At 31.6% G+C, this 25,323-nt stretch overlaps 1 protein-coding gene across 2 annotated transcripts in view; it reads left to right on the forward strand.

The window, feature by feature from the left end:
* The window catches only part of Glyp (glycogen phosphorylase), a 74,988-nt gene that overhangs the window by 38,720 nt on the left and 10,945 nt on the right, over positions 1–25,323 (forward strand). For both annotated transcript variants that reach the window (XM_035361789.2, XM_085807203.1), the window contains exons 4-16: positions 2,763–2,894; positions 3,057–3,168; positions 3,397–3,479; positions 6,188–6,331; positions 6,470–6,562; positions 10,458–10,604; positions 13,636–13,914; positions 18,397–18,498; positions 18,601–18,807; positions 18,979–19,200; positions 23,994–24,121; positions 24,205–24,339; positions 24,483–24,549. In XM_035361789.2, coding sequence (XP_035217680.1) covers positions 2,763–2,894; positions 3,057–3,168; positions 3,397–3,479; positions 6,188–6,331; positions 6,470–6,562; positions 10,458–10,604; positions 13,636–13,914; positions 18,397–18,498; positions 18,601–18,807; positions 18,979–19,200; positions 23,994–24,121; positions 24,205–24,339; positions 24,483–24,549 — 1,851 coding nt within the window. The remainder of the gene's footprint in view (positions 1–2,762; positions 2,895–3,056; positions 3,169–3,396; positions 3,480–6,187; positions 6,332–6,469; positions 6,563–10,457; positions 10,605–13,635; positions 13,915–18,396; positions 18,499–18,600; positions 18,808–18,978; positions 19,201–23,993; positions 24,122–24,204; positions 24,340–24,482; positions 24,550–25,323) is intronic.

Below are 25,323 nucleotides of genomic sequence, written 5' to 3' on the forward strand. Positions count from 1 at the left end.
TGAGAAAGCTTGGGCAGAGAAGATTTTACTTAGTGTGCAATTCTGTGCTGTCAGAAGTTGCTTCCAGTTGGTTTAACTTGAATAGGCCCATACATGGCAGGCATAGGTGAGCATGGGCTTCAAAATGGTTTTGTAAATGTGTAACTTATTGTCAATAGATAAAACACTGTTCCTGACAATTCAGAGGGAGAATCAAAGTTTACAAAACTGGAAATATGGATAATGTATTTTATATATGGCATTCATGAAAGATTATGGTTGAGGTTTACCCCGAGATAGGCAACTTGTCTAGCCAAGGCAGTGCGAATATTTCCATTGCTTTTCTTTTCTCTTGTGAAGGTGATAGCTGTAGATTTTTCTATGTTTATTTCCACTTTCCAACTTACTAGCCAGGTCTCAAGTGCCCGGATGTGGTTTTATAGTGCTTGTAATCCTAAACGAAGAAAAGCATTTTGTGAGAGAAATACAGTGTCATCAGCCTAGAGTGCTAGTGTTGGTGATGACTGTTTTTGAAATGTTATTCACAAATCGACGAATGTAGGTCCCAGTAGTTGGTACACTGTCTAAAATACAAGGGTGAGAGGAGTATGTGTTTGAGATGCGAATGACAAAAGTTTCTTCTTGTCAAAATGGATCATGCTTGGAGGTATTCTTCATGAATAGTGAATGTAGGAACTAGTTTTCTTATGTGAATTTTACGATGTATTTGGAGGAATATTTGTAGGTATCTGAACAATGCTTTTTCTTATAATTGTATTGCAAATGAAAGAAATGCAACTAAATATTTATAAAATGAACATTTCATCTTAATTTATTGCAATAAAATAGTATACATATTATTTGCATGTGTATGTTCAGATGTGCAAATACTGAAAGGGGGAGTTTAAAATAAAATTGGAACTAAATTTTGGATGAAAACGATCTTAAAAACACAATTTATTAATTCGTAAGCAAATTTGTAAGCTGTAAAAATTCTTAAGTAAATAATCAAAAGTACAAGAATATCATGAAATACTGTGTGCTCTGAAATTTCAATAATTATAAATTTAATTTGTGTGTAAAAATGTTTCAAATGACTTGGTCAGTTATTTGTGTACTGCATTTTTATAATATATGGTTGTTTTTGTAGTTCTTCGATAAAATCACCTTCTGTAGTAGATGACCTCAAACTACAACCATCCCTATGTTCGAAATTTCCCATGATCCTTCAGAAACGGAACTTTCATCTAATTGGTTGATGTCTGTGGAACCCAGCTGGGTTCCAAGGTAATAATTTTTGGCAAAATTAATAAATGTCCCCCGTAACCAGGACATCGCTTTCATTGGAGCTGGTTTTTCTCGAGATCCTCCTGTTTAAGCCAATACTACCAGAATCTTCTTTCTTGGAAATATCCCATTTAACATTACGCTTAGCTAGATGTAATCAAATGTTCGATGGGCGACCCTTTAGATCAAATGCGTTCGATGGGCGACCCTTTAGATCAAATGCATTCGATGGGCAACCTTTCTCAACAAGCTAACAGTGAGACTTGGTGGGCACTGAAAAATTGTTCAACAGTGAGCACCGCGTTGTATTGTCCTGCTGAAATTTGGGCACAGGCACACCTCAAATGTAAGGGAAGACAACAGGCACCAAAACTTCAGATATATACGAGTTTAATGTAAGGACAATGCATATTATATGCATTTAGGTGTAAACTCCATGTGATAAAGCTGTTTGACAATGCATAATGCAAGGTCATGTTTGTCAAAATAGTACTGCCAAACTTGGACGCGGTCATCGCAGTGGTATAAGCAGAATCCAGATTCATCTGAAAAGGCATTGTCACTATTAATATCTGTGTGTCTGGCGTTCAGTGCATTAACCTTGTATGTCTGAGATGTAGAGTCAAAGTTAATCATTGTTAATCAAAGACGTCTTGTGAAGACTTCCATTATCTAGAAACGTTGAATGGTATATACTGACTCACTGTTGAACTCTAGAGAGTTCTTGATATTACTGTACAATCAGTCCTCTTTGTCATATGCACAACATGCCTGCCCTCTCGTACAGGGGTATGATGAGGCTAGTGCAATTGTCTCTGTCAGTCGCTCTGTCTCTCCTTCACCCATTGATTCTATATTTGATGCTGCGATTCTATATCCAAGTATAAAATTTGATTTCATTAAACACAAGCAATGATTTCTCTGAAGGATAATGCACATCTTGCAATTTTTTTCTTTCAGATTCAGAAACTTTTTTGAATGATTGCTTTCCCTCCCTGATGACGTACTAAAGCTTTCCAAATGAGAAGGAAAACACACATTTCCACAAATTAAAATGACATATTGTTCTCCTCTTTTATAGTGCTTCTAGGTGGTGGTACTAATGCATATGAGTTGTAAATGCACTGCAGTGCTAAGCATTTGTATGTTCTGCCGAAGCCTGTGCATGGTGAAAATTTTAAGACTGTGGGATGCTTCCTTCATAATGTTGCATTTTGGATGGCCAGCAGTATAAGAAGATTTGTATTGTTTCTGAAATCCTTTGCTCTTTCTACATTTCTTTGCATAATTTATCTAGCACTTTTTGGCATACTGACTTGGTAAAACTCATGTCTTGTAATAAATGAGAACATAAGTAGAATAGTTTTAAGGTCAAAGTAAAGAAACTTTGTAAATAAGTTTTTACATACACTTAGTTTGTTTCTGTACCATACTTAAAAATCATTGTAATAAATTTATACAAGATTATTAATCTCGTACTAATATTCTTTATTCAGTCTGAAGAACCAGATGATTGGTTGAGGTTCGGAAATCCCTGGGAGAAAGCAAGACCTGAGTACACATTGCCTGTTAACTTCTATGGACGAGTTGAACAAACGGACAAAGGATGTAAATGGGTTGATACACAAGTATGCATTTCTTAACTTGCAATTTTAATTACATTATGCAAGGTAAAATTCATTTATGTAAACAGTTTATTTATGTGCAAGAGGATAAACGTTTGTTATTCATTTTTTGAAATTTCAGCTGTTTATTCAAATAAATATAATTAAACTTTTATGTAATTTCAGATTGTATTTGCTATTCCATATGACAATCCAATACCTGGCTTCAGGAATAATGTAGTGAATACAATGCGTCTCTGGTCAGCTAAATCTCCAAATAGTTTCAACTTAAAATTTTGTAAGTGCAAATTCCTTTATTTGTATCTTTTATCTATGTATTTTAGACAAAGAATATTTTTATCGCTTATTTCAGTAGTACTAATTTTTTTTAAGTGCTGTGTTTATGAATGCTGCAATGCATATTTTTAAATATGTTTGAGATTTTAATGGCTTTGAATAAATTCTTTTATAAAAATTCAGTTTGATATGAAATTGCAGAAAGTACATTTGAAAGTATTTTTTTCAGTCAATGATGGTGATTATATACAAGCAGTATTAGACAGGAATTATGCTGAAAATATTTCAAGGGTTCTGTATCCCAATGATAACGTAAGATATTTTAATTTAAATATTTTGGGTGGTTTTCCTCTTTGATTCAATTATTAAATTTGAATTATTTTGTACTTTATACTGTTTTACTTTTGATACTTTGTATAACAGTATTTCATTCACTTTTGCTATTTTAAGTTACAATTCGCTTGTATGGGTAATACATTCCAAGACATCATGAATACGTAAAACCATAGGTAATAACGACCTATATAAAACAGGTACTCATGTAACACACATAAATATATGATAAATTATGTAGTAAAAAGACATTTTCACCAACGTTTAATGGATTACTCTCCACAGGATCACTCGCATCACATTTCTGATTATGCACAATACAATGTAAAGCAGTGCAAAATATACTAGAATCTCCTCTCTGCATTTTCATATATCCATAAAAGTAAAGGATTCAGACATTTTAATCTGATCAACAGAATGCGAGATCTGAATTTGGACAGAGCTTAAATTGTGCCAGAGCTGTGCTTCTTAGTTTTTGGGATAAATCATAATTCTAGCTGGAGCCTTAAATAAGAAGGCTCCAGTACTTCTTTAATGCAACTGAACAATTTCAGCATTTTAATAATGAAATTTTATCAAAAATCGTTTCTTGCTTTTGAATACATGCTTCTCTTTCCTTGGGAAACAAACCCTTGGATGGATGTCGAGACTTTTAAGCAAAGAAAAGCGCCATTCACATGTCAAAGGCTTATTCTTCAGAAAGTACATTGAATTTATGACAAAGGGTAAAATTTTTTTGTTCCATTGCTAGTGTCATCCTGCAAAAAAGAGCACCTGCAGTGTAACCAAAGATGGGGGTTGAAAATTGTTACTTTGACAGCTAGAATTATTTTGAAAGGAAATTGTGGTCAGAAAATGTTGGAGAATTCTCATTTTGTTTTCATACCTACAGGTCACCCATTAAAATTTTCTCTCTTACTGTTTATAAAATTCTCTGTTTTCATTAGTGAGGCTTTAAAAATTTTAATATTCTTCATTGGTGGGCTGGAAAAAGAATGGTCTCTGTCATCCCTTGAAGTAGTGCATTATATTCAGAGCTTAAATTAAACTGGGGACTAGTTGAGCTAGTTCTTATTTTTTATGTGAAACTAATTCCTGCCAAAACCCCAAATATTTTAAGGTCCAGTACTTTAATATTTAATTATTTACCATTTATTTAATAACTTATAATATTTTTATTTTCTCCTTACATTTTAATATTAATTGCTTAATTATTCTAACCATTAATTATTTAATTGTTGGATTATTTGTATTTTACTAGTCATTTTATTTATTTTTGACAGTCTTTCCTGACAGTCTTCCATAGGGCTCTGACACATGTAATTTTAGAAATTCAGCTTTGATAACAGAAATAACAATTCATTTTCTTAGTACTACTCATAACTACTAGTTTCTAAGCTCTAATAGCATCATTTTTGTTTTGGGACCATTATTACAGTAAATAAAAGTTTTGCATGAAGTTGGTGATAAAACACTAATGAGAGGAAGCGTACTAGAAAGATTGAAGTCGAATTTATGATTGTTAATTTAATCGATTATGATGAAGTATTTGAGCTATTTTGTTAAGGGAAGGTATGCTTTCATGGAAGCCTTTCTGATGGCAACTGACAATATTCACATTGCATGTAGGGAAAATCACAAGGATGAACATATTGCAAATCTCTTCAGTAAGATTCGAGCCTAGGTCAAGCTACCTGCACTCAGTGCGGTTACCTACTCAGTTCTGGTGAATCCAGCATCAAATGTAACTGTTCGAAACAAGCATGTAGAAGCATGTTTACTAAGAAGACAATGTTTGTGCATGCTTGCTAGGTACGAGTGCTGTATTTTGCTATGTTACAAGTTGTTGATCTTAGCAAATATGTTGAAACTTTGGCCTGTTTCTTTATTTTTGGTTCTACTTATGTAAACTGTGGGTACAGGGACGCAACTATGCATATAGTTAATTGGTACCTTTAGTGCCTTTTTTAAACCAAATTTATGACAAAATCAAGGACAGATCAAGTGTTAACCATTTGGTTGTCTTACAAAACTCAGTTTTTTTTTAACCAAAGGTACTTTTGTCTCTGAAACTGCCTTAGAATTGTTTCTACCCCCCTTTCACCAGCTTTTAACCACCTGTGTATCATACTGAAAGATGTTGAATAGTATCATCCTGCCCAGGAGAAAAAATTGTATTGTGTTCCCTAGTTTCTTATCTGAAAATTAGTGACTATTCTCTAAAGGTATGCTTTTAAATGAGCAGAAGTTCCCATTGCAATGCCAGCTGAAAGGAAGGTAATAGTGTTCCTATTTCTTGTCTTTTAAGTGAAAGTTGCTTTGTGTGATCTGGATGCAACCTTGCTTTGGAGATACCATGTCCTACCTAGCCATAAATCTCTCTTCATTTTTGCCATATTCTGTGGCTGGAAAACATTACGTGACAAGTACCTTTTGTGAGGGCAACAATGCGGGCCACATTTAACTATGATTAATGTATCTTATTTCTGATGCCTGGTGGCACATATCAAATCGAGTTCGTTTTGGGGAGGGAGTAATGAAGTTGTTAATATTGGTCTTGTTAAAATTTTTGTATGAATTTAAAGTAAAGCAATTTGAAATAATGAAATATTAAAATTCAGCTTTCATAATTAAATAAAAAGAAATCATCTTTCTGTTTCAGAAGTTAACTTTATATTTGTTTTCAGTTTTTTGAAGGAAAAGAGCTGAGATTAAAACAAGAATATTTTATGGTTGCTGCTACTCTGCAAGACATCATTAGACGTTTCAAATCATCAAAGTTTGGAAGCAGAGATCCCGTTAGGACATCCTTTGATACATTTCCTGATAAAGTATGCATGTACTTGGTTATTTTATTTGTTAAATGTGACTTTTTGACAGATGTCTTTACTATTAAGTTCTGCAATTAAATAATGTCACAAGTATAATTTATAACTTGAAGAAGTGACACTATTTTTTTTTGCCATTAGGTTGCCATTCAGTTAAATGATACACATCCTGCATTAGCAATTCCAGAACTGATGCGCATACTTGTTGATGTGGAAGGTGTAATATGGGACAAAGTGAGCTTACTATCATTGTCTTAAAAATTAGACTTGATATTTATCCAACTCAAATTCAAGAAAACCTTGTTAATAAATTTCTTATTTTTATAAATATTACCCATTATTAAATATAATATATATATATAATATTAATATATAAATATTATATATAAATATTTTCAGTAGTGCTGTGCTTTTGATTCTTTTTAAAAATACAGTCAAAAGTCTTTAATTCGGACACCCATAATCCGGAACTTGAAGCTACAAACTTTCTGCGCATGCGTCGCGTTCACGCATGTGCACATGCGTTTACGAGTGCACGTAAGAACTTTATGGCTGCGAATATGGGTGTGCGCATGCACGTTTAATGTGTAATGGACTGTATAAGCTAAGCTAAAATTATCTAATTCAGTTAATGTTGCAGATTGCGTTGTTCCTTAATCTTCGAATTGGATCTGGCTTATTATTTTTGGCAGACTGTTAGAGCAATTTTATAAAAGTAAGCTTGAACTTTCGATTATGTCAAATAGAATTTCCGATATATATTTACTAATATGTAAAGGATCTACGAAGCGAAAGTATGTTTCAAAATCCAAAATCTGTTTATCAATTTCACGCTGCGGTGCACAATGAATTAGAAGTTGATCTGTCAGCACTATCCTTATCTTCAGGGCAGATGTTTTTATTTTATTTAGCTTATAATTCCTTACTAAGTATAGTATTTCATATCGATGTACTCCATCTTTGATATGATTTAAATCAAGTTCCTCGTCATTATAATTCGCTTCTGATAGTGAAGAAAGTTACCCGGAGGTTATTGAAAACTAAAAAATTTCTATTGACAAATTAGTCAGTATTCTCAACACAGCAATTATAGGACTTGAACAGTGGAACTTTGTAACTAAACAAGAAATTATGTCTGTTTAATAGAATTAAAGAGGAAGTATTATCACATGAAATGAAGCAACTTAAACAACTTACATTGAAAGAAATGTTTAATAAAGTAAACAAATAAATATTAAGCTTTTTCTTTTTGTAAATTTTGATACCCTTTAGATCATAATTGTTCTTTATTTCATAAATTACGGTTTCATATTTTTAATTTTATAATTTCTGCATGCCATCTTACTAGATTTAAACTGAGGATCTATAATCCGGAAAAATCGATAATCCGGAATCGCCGAAGTCCCGACGAGTCCTGATTAACGACTTTTGACTGTATTTAGTTTATCTAAAAACTATTTTGTAGTACAGTAGAAGTCCAGAAATCGACAAAGCTTGGGACCAGAGGTTGTGCAGATTTCAGTATGGAAAGGATAAATCATAATATTCAGACTTAAAGTGCAAAATAAATAAGGCATATTAGATACATTTAATTAAATTATTATATACATTATTGCAATAATTTATTATATGCGTTAAATTATTGCATATATAAATTGATTATATTATTTGTTGTATTATATGTACACAGCATCCAGGTTTGCCGATTTCTCCTCGTGCAAAGATTTCCGGTTTCGAATTCTGGTGTTAGAATCACTGTTGCTGTAAAATTTCAACAGCTTTTCTTTATTTTTCGGTATATCATACGCAATAGTGTTGCAATTCCATATGATTCTGCTATAAACTGAGGAGTGGAACATGCCTCCATCTTTTGCAGAATTTGCCCTTTTTGCATTACTGTCAATGCAACGTCTAAGTTTTTTAACATTGCAAGCAGTAAAATCATGAGTGCGTTTCTTATCTGTCAATGTATTTAAAAGGGCTGAAATTTAAAATATTCTTAATTTATCCATAAAATATCCGGATAAAAAAAGGCAGCACTAAATAGTCTTGCGAAATAACAAACCTCAGAAAATATAATGTAAATCGTGAACTACAAAGAAGAGTTGAGCGAATCGTCTGCTTATTTACCTCTATGCAGATTAGAGGGAAAAAAACTTTTATCATGATATTAATAATTTGGTATTTATGTTATGACTTATTATTATTCGGTAATTATGACGTCATTATTCAATAAGTATTTTTTCTTCGATATTTCGTACTCAATGTTGCGGTTTCTGGAAGCTATAAACTGAATGTTTATATTTTTGGAGGCAACGCAGATTTTCGGTATTTGACTGTATTTTTATATATGTCTGCAAGTCTCTAATTTTTTTTTTTTTACAAAATGCTCTTAAATTTTTTTAAATATGTATAAAAATTAATTTCTGATAAATGTGATAGGAAGTATATTTTGTCTATCATTGGATGTGGCCAAACCATTGGTGCATGCACTGAAATCCTGTGAAGATTATCATGGTAGAAGAGGTTTGGAGGACCCTTACTACCAACCACTGGTTGTTTTCCTTGGAATTTATCTGGTATGGAATTAGCTAGCTTCTCAATACTTTATATGCGTAGGTAGGTTCACAGGTGCCAGACTTCTCTGAACCTCTGTCTAATGTAGCCATTCTGATTAGCATAATGTTCCTGGTTGCTCTATTGCTGGGCTTGAGTTGAATCCCAGGAAAGCCATGTATGTCTGTAAGTATATAGTATTTGTGTGGCATAGAGTACTAAAAGTCCTTTGTTAAGTGGTTGGTGCCAGGGGAAGAACGGTAGAAAGACCCTCATACCATCAATACTGGAGTAGAACTTAAAAGCTAGTGCAACAGGACTATGCCTGCGTGACCACGTTATTGGTATACCTACAGTGCAATTTCTACTGCGGAACATCGTTATCTTAATAGAAGAAAGAACTTTCTGTTGTGCAGCTGTGGGAATGTCCCAAAAGTGAGTGTATTAATTTATCTCACTTTCCATCTATGACTGATTCATAAGTGCAGTGAGTGTTACTAACCTGGCTAAATTTATCCTTTCAATTTCATAGCTCTGGATATTCAAAGCCTCCATAGTATGCCATTTTTACCTTGATAAATTTGATTTAAAGTTGATTTTATGGTCAATTTTCTTTTATAATTATGTTTAATAATAATGCAACCTACTTATAGATGTATTTCATTCCTAAAATGGTATTGCAAAAGTGAAGTTCAGGCATAGACAATATCTTTAACTGTATTTATTCAGCTTCCATTTGCCAATAGGTCCTTAATTGTTTTCGTTAATGGTCCTTAAAAGTCTTAAAAAGTACTTAATTTCTGTGTGCAGAAATTTGTGTGAACCCTGGTCACCCATGTTTCAGTCATCAACTGTCACTTTGTGAGCATCTATATCAATAGCCACCTTTCTAAACGTTTCATCACAATCTGGCTTGTTAATAGCACCAAGCTTTTCTTCTAGTGATAAAACCACACATTATTTTCTACCAGTCATTGTTTGACAAGCAGACACTAGAACACACGCACAAAAGAAGGCCAAAGTCTCTCATGCCTCTTTATTGTTGCACAGGGAGCTATGTACACTGGCTCTAATGGAAAAGCTAAAAACCGACTTATTTTCCTCTCAAATTTCACAAGAATTGAAGCTGCTGACTTCAAGCATGGTAAAGATGGAGTTTTTATATGGTTTGAATTATTGCTAAAACCGAAGTCAATATTACCTTTTGAGCAAGGCCGTTATAAGGGCTATTTTTATTTATTGCATTGGGCTTGGATAACACAGAAACTTGATTACTTAAAAAACTCAGATAATCGTGTTTCTACTGTGTTTGTGTGTGTGAGCGTGCATGTATAAATATGGTGTGTGTATATTTATATAAATATTTATATACATATATATATTTATGTGTGTACATATGTTGTTCTGATGTAAAGATGTTAAGGCAATGGCCAGTTAAATGTTTTCATTTAAAGTCTAACTCTGAGGCATAACTTTGCTGGATTAACTTATATATCAAGATAATTTTGTCATGTTTTCCTCCTTATTGTGATGTATCAAATTCATGTAATTATAAATTAAGGAATATTTTTAGGCATGGGACATAACTGTACGAACATGTGCTTATACAAACCACACTGTATTACCAGAAGCCCTTGAACGTTGGCCTGTCAGTATGCTTGAAAATATTCTACCAAGACATTTGCAAATCATGTATGAAATTAATGCGAGATTCTTGGATGTACGTATATTTCTTTTATTGTAAAATATAGTAGTTATGCAAATTAAGTGTATCAGTATAAAAAAACAATTTTTTTAACTTGTTGCACCTATATGTATATATAATTGACCTTTGAAGTATGCAGATTTAAGTTGTGTCTGTTTGCTTACGAGGAAGATTTTTTTTCTCATATGTAATAAATGCAGAAATATGACTTTTATTATTTTTAACAGTTTGAACAGAGTAGCTGTCATACCACATAGTTTAGAAGCATTGTTTTTAAAGTTAATTCATCACAAATTAGTCTACTTTATGGCTTTTTATCATAATACAAATTCAGTTATTTTTTTAAAGCTAAAACTTTTCCAAAATGTAGGTACATAAACAAATGCAGACATTTTGTCATATCAGAATTTAGCCATTACAGAAAAATCAGTCTGAGTATATAATAAGGTATAATTTAAATAGCTCCGAATAATAGTGATACTAGTCACTATTTATCTCCTCAAGCAGTAATCAAGGATTCGAGTCTGACTACAAAAGTGCGGCTTGTATTTGATGCATCCTTGAAGAATGAAAATGGGAATTCCTTGAATGCTTGCCTCGAAAAGGGGCCGAATTTAATAGAAATGCTTCCAAAACGTTTGATGCAATTCCGGCAACATGCAATTGGTGTTACTGCCGATATAAGGAAAGCCTTTTTACAAATCAGTTTTTGTGCTGGAGACAGGCTTTTTGAAATTCTTGTGGTGGAAAGATTCAAATCAAACCAAGATTGTTACGTGTCTTGTTCGGCATTTTTTAGAGTCAATTCCTGTTGGGAGCAATGATTTCCTACTATTGGGATAATGCTCCACAAGATTTAAGAGGAACAGCAATTAGATTGAAGAAATCCTTTTATGTCGACAATTGTATAGCTCATTTCGAAACTGAAGTAGTAGTCAAGTCGAAAGAAGAGTCCCAAACTCTAATGCTTTCAGGAGGTTTTGATCTCAGGGGGTGGACTGCTTCACATTCAAAGATGGAAGCATGACTTCCTATCAGATCATTCTAGTTCTGGGACTCTCATGGGACACCGAGAATGATGAAATTTATTGCAGTTTAACCCCTTTGACATTTTCTGAGAGTGCCCACACGAAAAGATCTCTGCTGTCAGTCTCACGGAGGATATTTGACCCCACCAGATTTACTAGTCCAACTACGTTAATTCCAAAACTCATTCTGCAAAATACATGGAAAATGAAACTTTCCTGGGATGAAAATCTTCCACAAGGTGCAGAAAGAGAATTTCAGGCTTGGCTCAAAAGACACTTCTTGAATTATTGTAAAATTTCAAGAAGACTTGCGATTGTACCCTTTGATGAATGCTCTATCACTCTACATTGTTTTAGTGATGCTAGCTAGTACTGCGGCATGCATTTTCTTACATGCATATTTTGAGGGCAAAACTTCAGTACAATTGGTGTTATATAAATCAAGAGTAGCACCTGCCAAAGAAGTAGCTATTCCTAGTTTAGAGTTGCTTGGAGTACTTATAGCTACTGGGTTGTATCATCAAGTCATTGATGCTCTTAAATTGACAAAGTGCAGAGTGTACCTTTGGAGTGACTCGTATGTAGTTCTACATGGATCAAAAAAGATTCCCACTGGAGTGTTTTTGTGGCAAACTGTGTATCTGAAATAAGGAGATGCACAAATACGGATGACTGGGCATTATGTACCAAGCTGAAGCAATCCAGCTGATCTTCTCTCTAGAGGGTGCGATGCCAAAATGTTGCTGCTATGGTGGGAGGCACCGGATTGGGTTAAACAAGAGTTTGATAAATGGCCTCTCTCTAAAGAGTCAGAACTAGAAACTGATGAACTGAGTTGTTGCAATTTCCTAAAATTGCAAGGTGGGAGGATGTTAAGAAACGTGCACGAACTCAATTAATACACAATAATTTAATATGTTCATTATAATGTAGATTTTTGTGGCAACATGGGTGTTTTGTTTGTATATTCTTTGAGTATTATAACGCACAGAAGGTTCCTTTTTTATGTGTTTAGAATGCTAAATAAATAGGTTCCTTGTTAATTAAAAAGGTTTTCTCTGCGAAATATATTTCCATTCGTCCGAAGTTTTTAAAATAAGTAAAGAAATTGACTAATTTCAAACAATAATTCCTGCATGGGATTTAACAAAAATAATGATTTAAAATGTACAAATACTATAAATTAAGAACATTCATTATATGTGAAATATCTACGAGAGTTTAAATCAAGAAAATGTTGAATTTAATTTTTTCTTTTTTTTTTTTTACTTTTCTTTCATCTTTATATTTTGTACGTTGTTTTTGATTTTTGTCATTAACTTTTCTTATATCTTTATGCTTTGTACTCTATCTTTCTTACTCTTTATTCTTTACTTCTGATTTTGCTGTGCAGATCATTGCTTAAATTTTGTGAATTAATTTTTTTAAAACTCAATTTTTGGCCATCAGTCTCTTAACATTATCATGTAATTGCTAAACGGCAACAATCTCATATTTAGGGCAGAGAAAAGCTTTACAATATTCCTTCCCTCCAAAAAAGTTGGTCATAATTTTATAAATTTTTCGGGATGGAAATTAAATGCAACTGATTTCAGTATACAGATGACTTTATTCAAACTCAGTCTATACAAAATCAAATTACCTTTTTGAGAGCACACTGTTAAGGTAGCAAATGAAAAATTTATTTTCAAATCCCATCACTTTCAAAATAATGAAGAATGGATCAAAAAGAAAAGCTTAAATAGCTTTCCCAAGGCATTCAAACGAAAATAATTCAACATGCATAATACCTGAGGAACTAAGTCTCATTCAGATGTTTTTAATCATGAGAAATAACATAAAAGTATGCATATTAGATGGTGTTATATATGTATATAGTTTATATAATAATTAGCACTCTATTAACGCTATTGTATCATAAAAATTGTGGTATTTGTAAAGTGTTACTTTCATGTGTACAAAATTTTAATTAATAATTGGATTATAAAAATTTATTTTTGATCCAATGGCTCTTGTAGAAAGTATCCAAAAAATGGCCAGGTGATGTGGACAGGTTGAGAAGAATGTCTTTAGTTGAAGAATATGGTGAGAAGCGCATAAATATGGCACACTTGGCAATAGTTGGATCACATGCTGTAAATGGTGTTGCTGCAATACATTCTGAAATCATTAAAAAGGACATATTCCGTGACTTCTATGAAATGAATCCTGAGAAATTCCAAAATAAAACAAATGGTATAACTCCTCGCCGATGGCTTTTACTATGTAACCCAAGCCTTGCTGATGCTATTGCTGAGGTAACTTTTGTATTTTTAATCACATTTTAATTTTTGTTAAAATTAGATAAACAGCATAATTATAGATATTTTCCTTTTTAAAAAATAAAAATAGGGTTAGTTTATGGTTGTGATGCATTTCACTTTTCTCGGTATAAAGTATATTTAAGAATTCGTCATCATGAAAATTTAGGAAATCTTTGACAGCCAGTTTTAGACATGTATTTTTAAAAAATACTGTCCAAATGTAACTGTTGCAGGTATGATTAAAAATGTCAAAATTGATAAAAAATTATACATGTATAGAAACATTGGTTAATTGTAGTTTCTTACTGTGGGTAAGTTTCAAATTGAAAAAAATGAACTGTATAATGTTAATAGTATAATAATATATTTAGACTATAATGATTTTCAACTAGAATAAATTCTCAAGATGATCCATTGAGACTATAATGATATTCAATTGGAATAAATTCTCAAGTTGATCACCCATGGGTCTTGATGATATTGCTGTTTTGGGGTGGTTCCCTTGAAGACAAGATTATATTAACGGAATTGCTAAACTTCAGTCTTTTGTAGTGTTCTGAGGCCCTTACTTATACCTCTATCAGAATAACATAGGCTTTTATACAGCGTTCATATATTAAAAGGACACTATCTAGAGAATATAACTGTAGATGATATGTTTTTTTTAATCATGGCTGCTTTCAGAGGTCTTTTGGAGATGGTTACCATGTGATTTCATTATAGTTTGTACTGCTTTAAATGTATTTTAATGAAATTCTTTTCATGGATGTTTTCTACTTTAATCTGTAGAAGATAAAAATATAATTTCCTTTATTTATGAATGAGAGTGTGTACTGAGATAAAAATGTAACCCATTATATAAAATGAAACTTTTGTAAGCTATATCTTTAATGGTAATACCTTCTTATTGATTTCTTCCATTTCTAAGAATAAGAAAAACTCATTCTTCCTAGAAGATAGAAAATTAGTTTAAAATAGGGAACATCCCACAGAAGTGGGTTTGATTATTACTGCTACTAGCGTGTTATTGGTATCCATCTGCTGACACACTTTTGGCAAATAGTGATAAAGAAATTCACATGTTTTTACTTAACCCTCTGACTGCTCAATTTGTAGACTGAAATCGCTTTAAAAATTGTGCAATTTTTTTTGCATATTTTAAATCTATATATATTGGAGAATTGAAAAATGAATTTTTCCTTTCTAGAAAATATTTTTTTATATAGATTTTTATCATGAGAAACAAAGTTGTCAGAAAAACCAATTTCAGACGTTATCACCAAAAAAATTTTTTTGAAATAAATTTCAGTCAAATTACAGTCCATTTCTATTTCTTGCATAATAATAAAAAGTAAAATATATAAAATTTAAGAAAATATAAAGTACTGAGGAAAAAATACCTTAGAAATGCAATTTAGTGCGAGGCAAAGTCCAACTTCAGTCTTTTCACCAGATTCAGTAAATCTAATTATTAATCTAATTAATAAACCTAATTAATAATTCAATAATTTAATTAAATAATCAAGATAATCGCTGAATGTTTTCCAGCAGCCATTTCTGCAAGGAAAAAGCGCAAAAAGTGGAGTTTGAGCGGTAATACCACGTGCCTTCAAATGCTGCAACTAATGATATCTGTTGGCCAAAATGTAAATTAAACGTCTAATACTGTATATAATTTTGTGGTTAAACGGGGAAAAACGGGATGTGCTCCTCAATAAAGGAAGAAAAGCACATGCCCGCAGGATGAGCAGAATTTGCTACATTTGAGCTGCCCATGGAAATCGCAGGATGAGCAGCCAGAGGGTTAAGTGTGGAAGATGATAATAGACATCCCGACAGAGTACCGTAATGTTGTCAAAATCCTTGTTATTGTATCATAGTTTCCCCGTTGTAATGAAAAAAATAGTTTCCAAAGAACTAAGGAATTTGTGATGAAAATAACCCATTTGCATTATTAAAATATTAAGGCGTCTCCCTATATTTGAAACCCAAAGATCAGTATTCTTTATGTTCTGAATATAAAGCTCAAAGAGTTCTCATTTGCCCAGAAGCAGTGAAATGAGAAAAAAAAATTGTGTATGTAAGAAAAATCATGTATTTATCTTTGTTAATTTTCATTGTGTTTTAAATAATATGCAGTTATTAATTCAGTAATACGAGTGTGATATTTTAATTGTTTATTTGTTGAACTGTTTTAAATTTTATTTATACAATGTATGAAAAATTGAACATATTAAAATTTAAATGTATTACTATATATATAAATATTGTTGAGAAATTATATATTTTTATAAATAGTAATCCTATTTCATTTATAAAAAATTTCATTTTTAATGTATTAGTTTTCATTTTTATTTCTGGCACAATTTTTAGATTTTGTTGTAAATTAAATATTGAGAATAACAGATGTTTTTCTGAGGAAATTTTTTTTTACAGGTTTAGGTAACTTAATTCCAGTATATTTAAGAACTAATTGAAGGCTCTTCCGATTTCAAAGCTTCTTAATTACTCGAATTTCTAATAGTTAGCATGTGCATAAAATATTTATTTTAAGATGTTCAAAATTTGTACACGTTCTGTCTCTGAGAAGCATTGTGGGTAAAGCAAACTTAAAGGAATATTTTATGCAGTGAAGTATTTTTTCATTTGGAATGGTCACTATTTTCGAAATGCAGTATTAAGTTACAAATCTGTTCAACATAATTCCTTACCTAAATGGCAGTCTCTTGATGACTTTTATTCTAAAACTCCTAGCTTGGTGTACAATTTCACTTTGTATGCATATAATGTATACTTACACATACAAATTATAGTTCTTCCTACATACCCAAGAAATGATGATGATGATGATGATGATTTTAAAGTTGATGGCGTGAAACAAAGCAACATTCACATCTGACTGACACGTTTCTAGACAGAACTATTCTTGGGAGGCAGATTTTTAACTTCAACTACACAATACTCCATGCCCATTCGTAATCACACTTTCTTAACGTCATTATGACAATATAAATTATGAGAGAAATAGACTGCAACATGTTCGTAAGATAGCAAGCTAGAGCATAATTGCAATGTCCTTGCGATGAACACCTGACTTAGAATGACTTACTTTCAGTTTAGCTTTATTTTGATTGGTTAATAAATTTTAGTTCCTAAATTTGAAATTTTTATTCCCTGAAGAGTTATGCGAGAATCTGGATTCACAGCATTGTACAAGAATGGATTAAATGATGCAGTTTAGAGTCATTTATTATAAACTGTTACTATTCTTAGGACAGAAAGAGGAAATAACTAAATTTATAAGGAAGTGAAGGAACAATTGCAAATTAAATTTAGAATTTTGGTTTATTTTTTTCATAAATTAAGTTTCCACTTCTGCATACTTAATGAGAACAGAATAATGCCAGAGAAAAACAACTGAAATGATAAGGCATTTCAAACCCAGGAGATAAGTGTTATAAAAAGTATCAAAATATAACAGCTTAGAAAGTGTCAAAACTGCAGTTTGCATGGGGAAAAGAGCATTTAACTTATCTGTGAGAGGAGTGTTTAAAGATTAATAGCCACTTTTAAAAATTGTTATATTGGTACAGTTTTTATCCAGAGATATAGGTAGGATAGAAAGACCTGTTTTCAAAAGCTTTCCTCATTAATGTATGCTGTGGGAATTTGGTGAACTGACAAAATGGTGGCTATTATATTCGCATTACGTTTGGCATAAAAAAAGTAAGATGTAATGTTGCACTTTGTTCATTTGCATCAATTCTTGGAACTTTATTGGGAACACATAACCTGAAATCACGGTTCATGTTTGTACTGAAAAGCTGGTTTTATTTAATTTCCGTAAAATTCAGAATATGACTTCAAAATTATTGACCCAACCTCTATTCCCAACAGTCTTTCAATGACTGTTTATTATCCTTGCATGGTATAGTAGGTATTAGTTGATTTTTCTCATTGTAACTAAATTTTTCCAATGAAATTGAACATATTTTATCTATTCAGCTACCAAGCTTCAGTAGTTTTTATGAAGACTCCTTATCACTGGTGACATGCCATTCTGTAGCTGTATAATAGTTAAAACATGTATAATAGTATGGAAGAGCCCTTATTTTCATTGCTATAATCAGCTAAACAAACATTTATAGCATAAATATAACACAACTTCCAGTAGGTGGATTCATGTGTTACTTATATATGGAATTGATTTTTTATTGTAATAGAGACATTTTCAAATTACTACCTTATTCTTATGAACAAATGTGTTACTATCTTTTAATGCAAAATTTTTCTGCAGTCCTTAAATTATGTTAATTAAAACTCTTTTAATACTTTCTCATGATGTATTTATGTTGTAGTATTTAACTTTGTATAAATTTGCTGTATATAATATTTTGTGTAAATATGCCATAAACTTTCTTTATTTCTGTTGGCAAATTAAGTATTTTTATATTTAATTTGTACTTTTTAATGCAGAAAATTGGAGATAAATGGGTTACTCATCTTGAGGAACTTGCACAGTTGAAGAAGTTTGCTAATGATCCATCGTTTATCAGAACAATACATAAAATCAAACAGGTATTTATTACGCCTAAGCTAATTTTTGATATCTAAAAGTTGAATTCCTTTTTAGTATTATCATTGGTAATTGTATTTCTCTCCCACTGCTATTTTATTTAGGAAAATAAACTAAAACTTGCTGCTTATCTGACCAATGAGACTGGTGTCAATATAAACCCAGCATCCATGTTTGATATTCAAGTAAAAAGAATCCATGAGTACAAGAGACAGTTACTGAATTGTTTGCACATCATTACATTGTACAACCGCATTAAGAAGAACCCAAATGCACCATTTGTCCCAAGAACTGTAATGATTGGTGGAAAAGTGAGTTACTTTATTCTGTGCCTTTTTTTTTTCTGCTTAAAGCGTTAGATTTTAATACTTGCTTGGATATTATTTTCAAGAGTTTCTTTTTATGACATTTAATTTGAATCAACAGTTTGCATTTTTATCAACATAAAAGAATCTAAAATTTTGTATTTAAATTTTTTTCAGGCTGCTCCAGGTTACCATACTGCAAAGCAAATTATAAAGCTCATTTGTGCTGTGGGAAATGTTGTTAATAATGATCCCGTTGTTGGTGACAAATTGAAAGTTGTTTTCTTAGAAAATTACAGAGTAACACTTGCTGAAAAAATTATTCCTGGAGCTGACTTGAGTGAACAAATATCAACTGCTGGTACAGAGGCTTCAGGCACAGGAAATATGAAATTTATGGTATATTTCTCATATCTCCTGGCAAATACTTTTTGACATCTTTATAATGAATCCTACAGGGTATAAAATTTCTTTAGTTTTTTCGTTTTACTTCTGTAGAAAATCATGAAATTTTGAAGTGTGATTTGAAAGAATTCAAATTAATGCCTTTTAGTACGTTTTCTTAGTAAAGGCTTAAAGTACAATAAATTTTGTACCCGTTTGATGATTTTATCTTTTTTGTAAGTTATAATGTTGATAACAAAATGTTTAAAGAACTTCAGATTAAAATATCCAACATATTTAATTTCAGCGGGAAAATTCTTGTATTTTTGGGCAATGTTTACATGCTCTTTTCCATACGAAATTCACTCCGAATATCAAGGAGAACTTGTTAAGCATGCTAAACATTAAATTAAATTTGTTAGTGTTTTGAAATAAATCACTTCATCAGGTGTATGCATAAGTTATAATTGTTCTTATGATATTTCATAGTATTAACCTGCCTGGTCGGTATGGTTTCTTAGGATATTTCATTCTGTTAACGTGTCTGGTAATTTACTAGTGCATTGAGTTGGGGTTTGAAGGCAAGGACATTTTAGACTGGAGAGTCCTTTCAGAATGAGGTTACTTAGAATCCATTCGTACAAACGCATTTTCAAGGTATTGCTATACTAGATCCTCTGATGCCATTCTTCAGGAAATTCTAGATCAAAATTGAGATAGAGTGTAAACATATAGCTCTTATATGCTTTACTTTATCTAAATAATCCAATAATCTAGTTATGCTGTAAACTGATATTTTAAGGACATTACCAGAAATTTCTATGCTAAAATCACCAGTTTCTTAAAGGTTTATCTTTTCCTTAATCCTTATTATTATTTTTTTTTCCCTATTTGATATGAAAACTTTCTCTACTTTGATTATGTTAGCTCTGGTTTCAAATCCTAGATAAGTTTCAAGTTTGTGACTGTAGTGATTTGTTGCATGAAGGTACTTCAATCTGTCAAGATAAGTTATCCTTGGAGGTTGGTGGTGGGGTACAAGACCCTTGAATTATATTCCTGGAGGGGGTTGGTTAGAACTGTGATGTAGCTTGTACATATAGCCAAATTTATTAATCAAGTCTTGCAACTTATATCCACAAGCCTTCATGATCTTAAAAACAACAGTTATTTCAGTGGACACAGCAACAAAGGATGGGCTACTTCATGAGCGGTGGCATCTTTTTAATCATCTTGATCATGTGACCAATGGAACTCACATGGAAAACTTCTAAGTATAATTCAGATAATTTTCACCTCATTTTGTGTATTCACTATCAATCTCTCTTTGTGTAAATTTAAAAAAAAATTAAAAACAGGTCAGTTAATTAAGACACAATAACATGCCGAACAAATACTAATTCAGAAGTCAAACAACAAAAATCAGCGTTATATGTTCAAAATTTCACAGGACTAGTTTCGATGGTTTTACCGAACCAACATCCTCAATTGCGCAGCTGAGGGAGGAGGCAGAGTTCCAATTTTTGTGGTTTTGCAGCTGAGGATGTTGGTTCAGTAAAACCATCCAAACTCGTCCTGTGAAAATTTTGAAAATATAACGCTGATTTTTGTTGTTTGACTTCTGAATCAGGTCAGTTATTTTCAAACGCCTAGGACTGGAGAAGAATGAAATAATTGGACTTTATCTGTACATTGCCCATGTTGTATTAATTGTTTTGTGCAAGTCTTGTCTGAAAAGATAAGAATTAAAACGTTCTCGTGTTTTTCAGATGTCGTACATTGAAAGATGGATGTCATTAAATAAATTTGGAAAGGTTCAACCTTCATTGAATCTGTGTGAAACCTCTTGAGGGAAATAAATATGAGTTATTGACAGCAAACTACAAACAGCAAATTAACAATTTTTTATACTTATGTCTAAAGCGTATGTGCAGGAATCCTAGATTGAGTTTTAAAATAGGTCTCGATTATTCTAGGCCATTTGGATTGGGTTTGTTTAATTATGCTTAGCACACAAAAGCTGTCTGCTGCTGAAGGGGAGGATTGACTTGATGGAGGATATTCTAAGAGAAGCTGACTTATAAGCATGTTATGTATGGAAAAAAAAAGAACATAAAAATGCATGTGCAGCCAGCTTGTTTGCAGACATTTGAACCCAGATCAAACTGTCAGTGTTCAGCATTTTATCCACTTTGCTGCTAGGCTGTTTGAAATCAGAGAAATATTTCCAACATTTGAAGATGATTTGGTTTGAAACTGTGAAGCACTCGTAGTTTGCCACAATTTTTTTGGCTGTGGAAACAGGCTGTGGGTGCCTGGGTGTTTTCAGTTATGTAATGAAAACTAGTTTCTTTAGAATGACTTTCATGATGGCACCTCTATCTTTAAACGGATAGTTCTCATGAGATTAAAATGATTTTTCCACTCTGATTCCAGTGTATCAAGCTATTTTGCATCTACTTATATACTAACGCTATTGTATTATTCTGTCTATATAGTTTAACCCAGGTTTTAATTTTGAATGCAATGCATTGATTATATTCTAATAAGTGTTTTTCTGCTTTCTGTGAAAAGAATAAGAGTAAGTTTTTCTTTGAAGTGCTGTACAAAAGCAATTGCTCATTTATTTGAATTGAATGCAGTGCCAAAGTTACATTCATTATCTTTAAATTTGTAGTCAGCGGTCATGTTGTATTAATTTGACCAAAAGTTGCTCGAAGACTCAAAGATTAGATCTTGTATTTCCGAGGTGCACCAATGGAGGAGTGAAGAAAATTGCTGGTCAGGCCTACTTCTCTTGTTCAAAGACTTGGCAGTTGAACAGACAGGCCTCATATTTTTGATAGATACAAATTTCGAATCTTCCAAACAATAACATAGAAGTGTGTGTTTAAGGTGCCCTTTTGTAGAGATGTTGAAATTTGAAATTTTATGTGTTTGCAACATTAAATTTTTTGATAGCCCCAAAATTCTTTATGCATCAGCTAAAATATGGATTGAATCGCATACTTTTAGAAATATTATTTAGTACCAGTTCTGCATGTTGAATTGATTTTTCCAAAAGATTTTTAGTAGGGAAAGTGTAGTATGTATACTAAATTAAACCGTTTTTGTGCATGAGCCTGTAATTAAAGTTTTAACTTTCTTATGTCCTTATGTGTCAAGTGACTGATATTATCATTAATCAAAAGCATACAAAATTTGATTTATTTGTCATCCTAAATTACTGTAAAAGGAAAAAAATAGTAGTTTTTGCATAGTATTATAAGTTACATGTTTTCCTACTTATTGTGAGCAATACCTTATGCCAGTATTATGCATGTTTAATTTTCAGGCTTTTTTTTCCTTTTTTAATTGTGAATGTGTATGAAGTACTATATTGAATTTATACAGGAAGGCAGAGTTCAATTCAAATTGCAGTTTTTTTTATTTTGTCATTTTGCATTAACATACAGCTTGAGTTCTGCATGATGGTTTGAAACGTTTTACTCTGAATATATTATCCTATTTTCAAAATTAACTTCCAGATTTCAAATTTAGCTAATTATCCTTTTTAAAAAATAATTTTATATGGAATTCAAAGTTTTTACTGTTTCAAAATGACAGCATTGTTTGAAAAGCTATAAACGAATGGCTCATAAACACAATGAAAAGTAATGTGATAAAAGGTAAAGTAATGAAAAGTTTTGGTGACCTCTTTCTGAGGTCAGAATTCTATCTTAATTTATAATTCTTAATTATTCTTTCTTTTCTGCTTGCTCTCTTAAAGCTGAGAATTCTTCTGTATCAATTTCTTTTATGTTAATTTAAAGAATGCGATTTGTAAACAAAGTAATTATAATGCATATCCATTAGGGGAAGGTAAACAAAGAAAATGACTGTTCAGCTGTTAGGAAATGTAAATAAAAAATGACCAATTAATAATTAAAATCAAAGCGTGAACACATATAAATTAATAAAAAGTAGATAATTAAAAATACCAGAGCTCAGGCTATAATGATTTCCCTGAAAATGTGTTAAGAATAATTATTGATGGTATTGAGGCTCTGGCTGAATTTGAAATCTGGTGTAATTAACATTAGATTGAAACTAACTTTTGAAATATAAATAATGAGTTTGTCTCTCAGCTAATAATATCCTTTAAGGAGTATTATGCAAATATATAGTTGATAAAGGCGATGCAATGTTAAGTCTTTTTAGCTAACATTTTTTTATAAAAATGAGGCATCAACTGAATACCTAAAATTTAGGCTTGTGATGGTTGGCAGGCGACTGGATGCTTCTCATTTCATTTGAAACAAATTCCGTAAGAATTAGATCAGGATAATGATCTCGTATTAGGATGCGTTTTACTTTGCTTTTCAAAAATTAGTTCTTACCACCTCATTCGAGTGATGCAGTTTGTGTGTTGGTAGACTGCTTCAGCAAGAGAAATTAGCAATTTTAGCTGAGTTAACAAATTCATCAAGCTAAAAAACACAAATCTGTTTTATTGAAAAGTACCTTTAGTCAAATGGTGATTTATTTTATATTGTATTCAAGTTTCATTTCTAAAAATGTATAACTTACTTTTAAATTAGAAAATTTCGAATAAATTAACTTGGTTCTGTGAAAGTGAATTTGATATTTTGTTACAGCACAGTACTGCTTGAACAGGGCTTGATTTTTGTGTATCTCATATTATCTAGGAAATCTTAACACTTGTATATTTTTATTTTTCTAAAATAAGCTAAAAATATTTTTAGAAGAAACCTCATTATCTAAATAAAATATGAAATGACTCTTCTAATTCAATGTAAAATTTTCAGTTGAATGGAGCATTAACTATCGGAACATTAGATGGAGCCAATATTGAAATGAAGGAAGAAATGGGGGCAGAGAACATCTTTATTTTCGGTATGACAGTTGATGAAGTTGAAGATTTGAAGAGAAGAGGGTAAGAAAAATTATACTTTGTTATGAATTTAACATTAATTAAATAAAAGAGCACACATTTTGAAGAGATGTTTTCTCCCGTAGATACAATGCTTGGGATTACTACAATAGACTTCCTGAACTCAAGCAAGCTGTGGATCAGATTAGTGGAGGCTATTTCAGTCCCAATAATCCAGATACATTTAAAGATTTAACTAATATCTTGCTAAATCATGATAGGTAAGGAAATTCATTTTTCTCTCAGTAATTTAAGTAATTTCTTTACTATTGGTTACTTAAATACCATGATAGAGCAATAACAGAAAAAATTTTCTGAATACTTTTCAGTACTTTTTAAAACTGACTCATGTCATTTTTTGCAGGTTTTACTTATTTGCTGATTATGAGGCTTATATTAAGTGCCAAGAGAGAGTGAGTGATATGTTCACGGTAAGATTTTTCTCCCCTAGCTGTTAAGTGTTGTGATATTGTTGTAACAGGTTTTTTGCAAATATTAAATAACAATATTCATAGTGTTTTTAACATGTATAGCGGCAATAAATGAAGAACCAAGTTTTGACATTTTTCTGATGTTCATAAATTATTAGTTTTTTTCAGCAATTGTGTGATTTTATGAGAATTAAACTGGTTTCATTACTTCATTGTAATTTTCCAATATGCAGCTTACCTATTTGTTATCATTAAGGCCCAGGTATTTCAGCCCTGTACCAAATTTATATTTACTCAGTAGAAGATATTAAATGGGAACCCCCAAATTTTATTACAGTTTAACATCTGAAATTTTTACCAAATAGTTTAATATGCACCAATTTTAGAGTTTCTACAAAATATATAAACTTTTACCGATTTTTCACCTAAAATAGGATATAAGAAAATAATTAATGTCTGACTTTTCCATAAAGTTTCTATTCTGAGCATAGTCTTGTAGCTTCACGAAAGCTGCTATCTAGAAGTAGTAATAATGTCCCATTTACATGCAAACGTAACATATGCATGCATCGTTGAAGGTCAGTCCTGCTGTGTAATTACAAAAATAATTGGCCACTCTAATTTTTTTAAGTAATGGGAGAAAAGCTTTGAAATAAAATAATAAAGAATATTTTCCTTTTGAATATACATTTTCTTAGCTCTTCCTTTGTACTAAATAAAATTGGAAAAATAAATAGTAAATTTAATAAAATAACATTTTAGGCTCAAAGGGGT

The sequence above is a fragment of the Stegodyphus dumicola genome, chromosome X1 (assembly GCF_044657685.1).
Source record: "Stegodyphus dumicola isolate Sdum_Otavi_A_Nest chromosome X1, ASM4465768v1".
NCBI lineage: Eukaryota > Metazoa > Arthropoda > Arachnida > Araneae > Eresidae > Stegodyphus > Stegodyphus dumicola.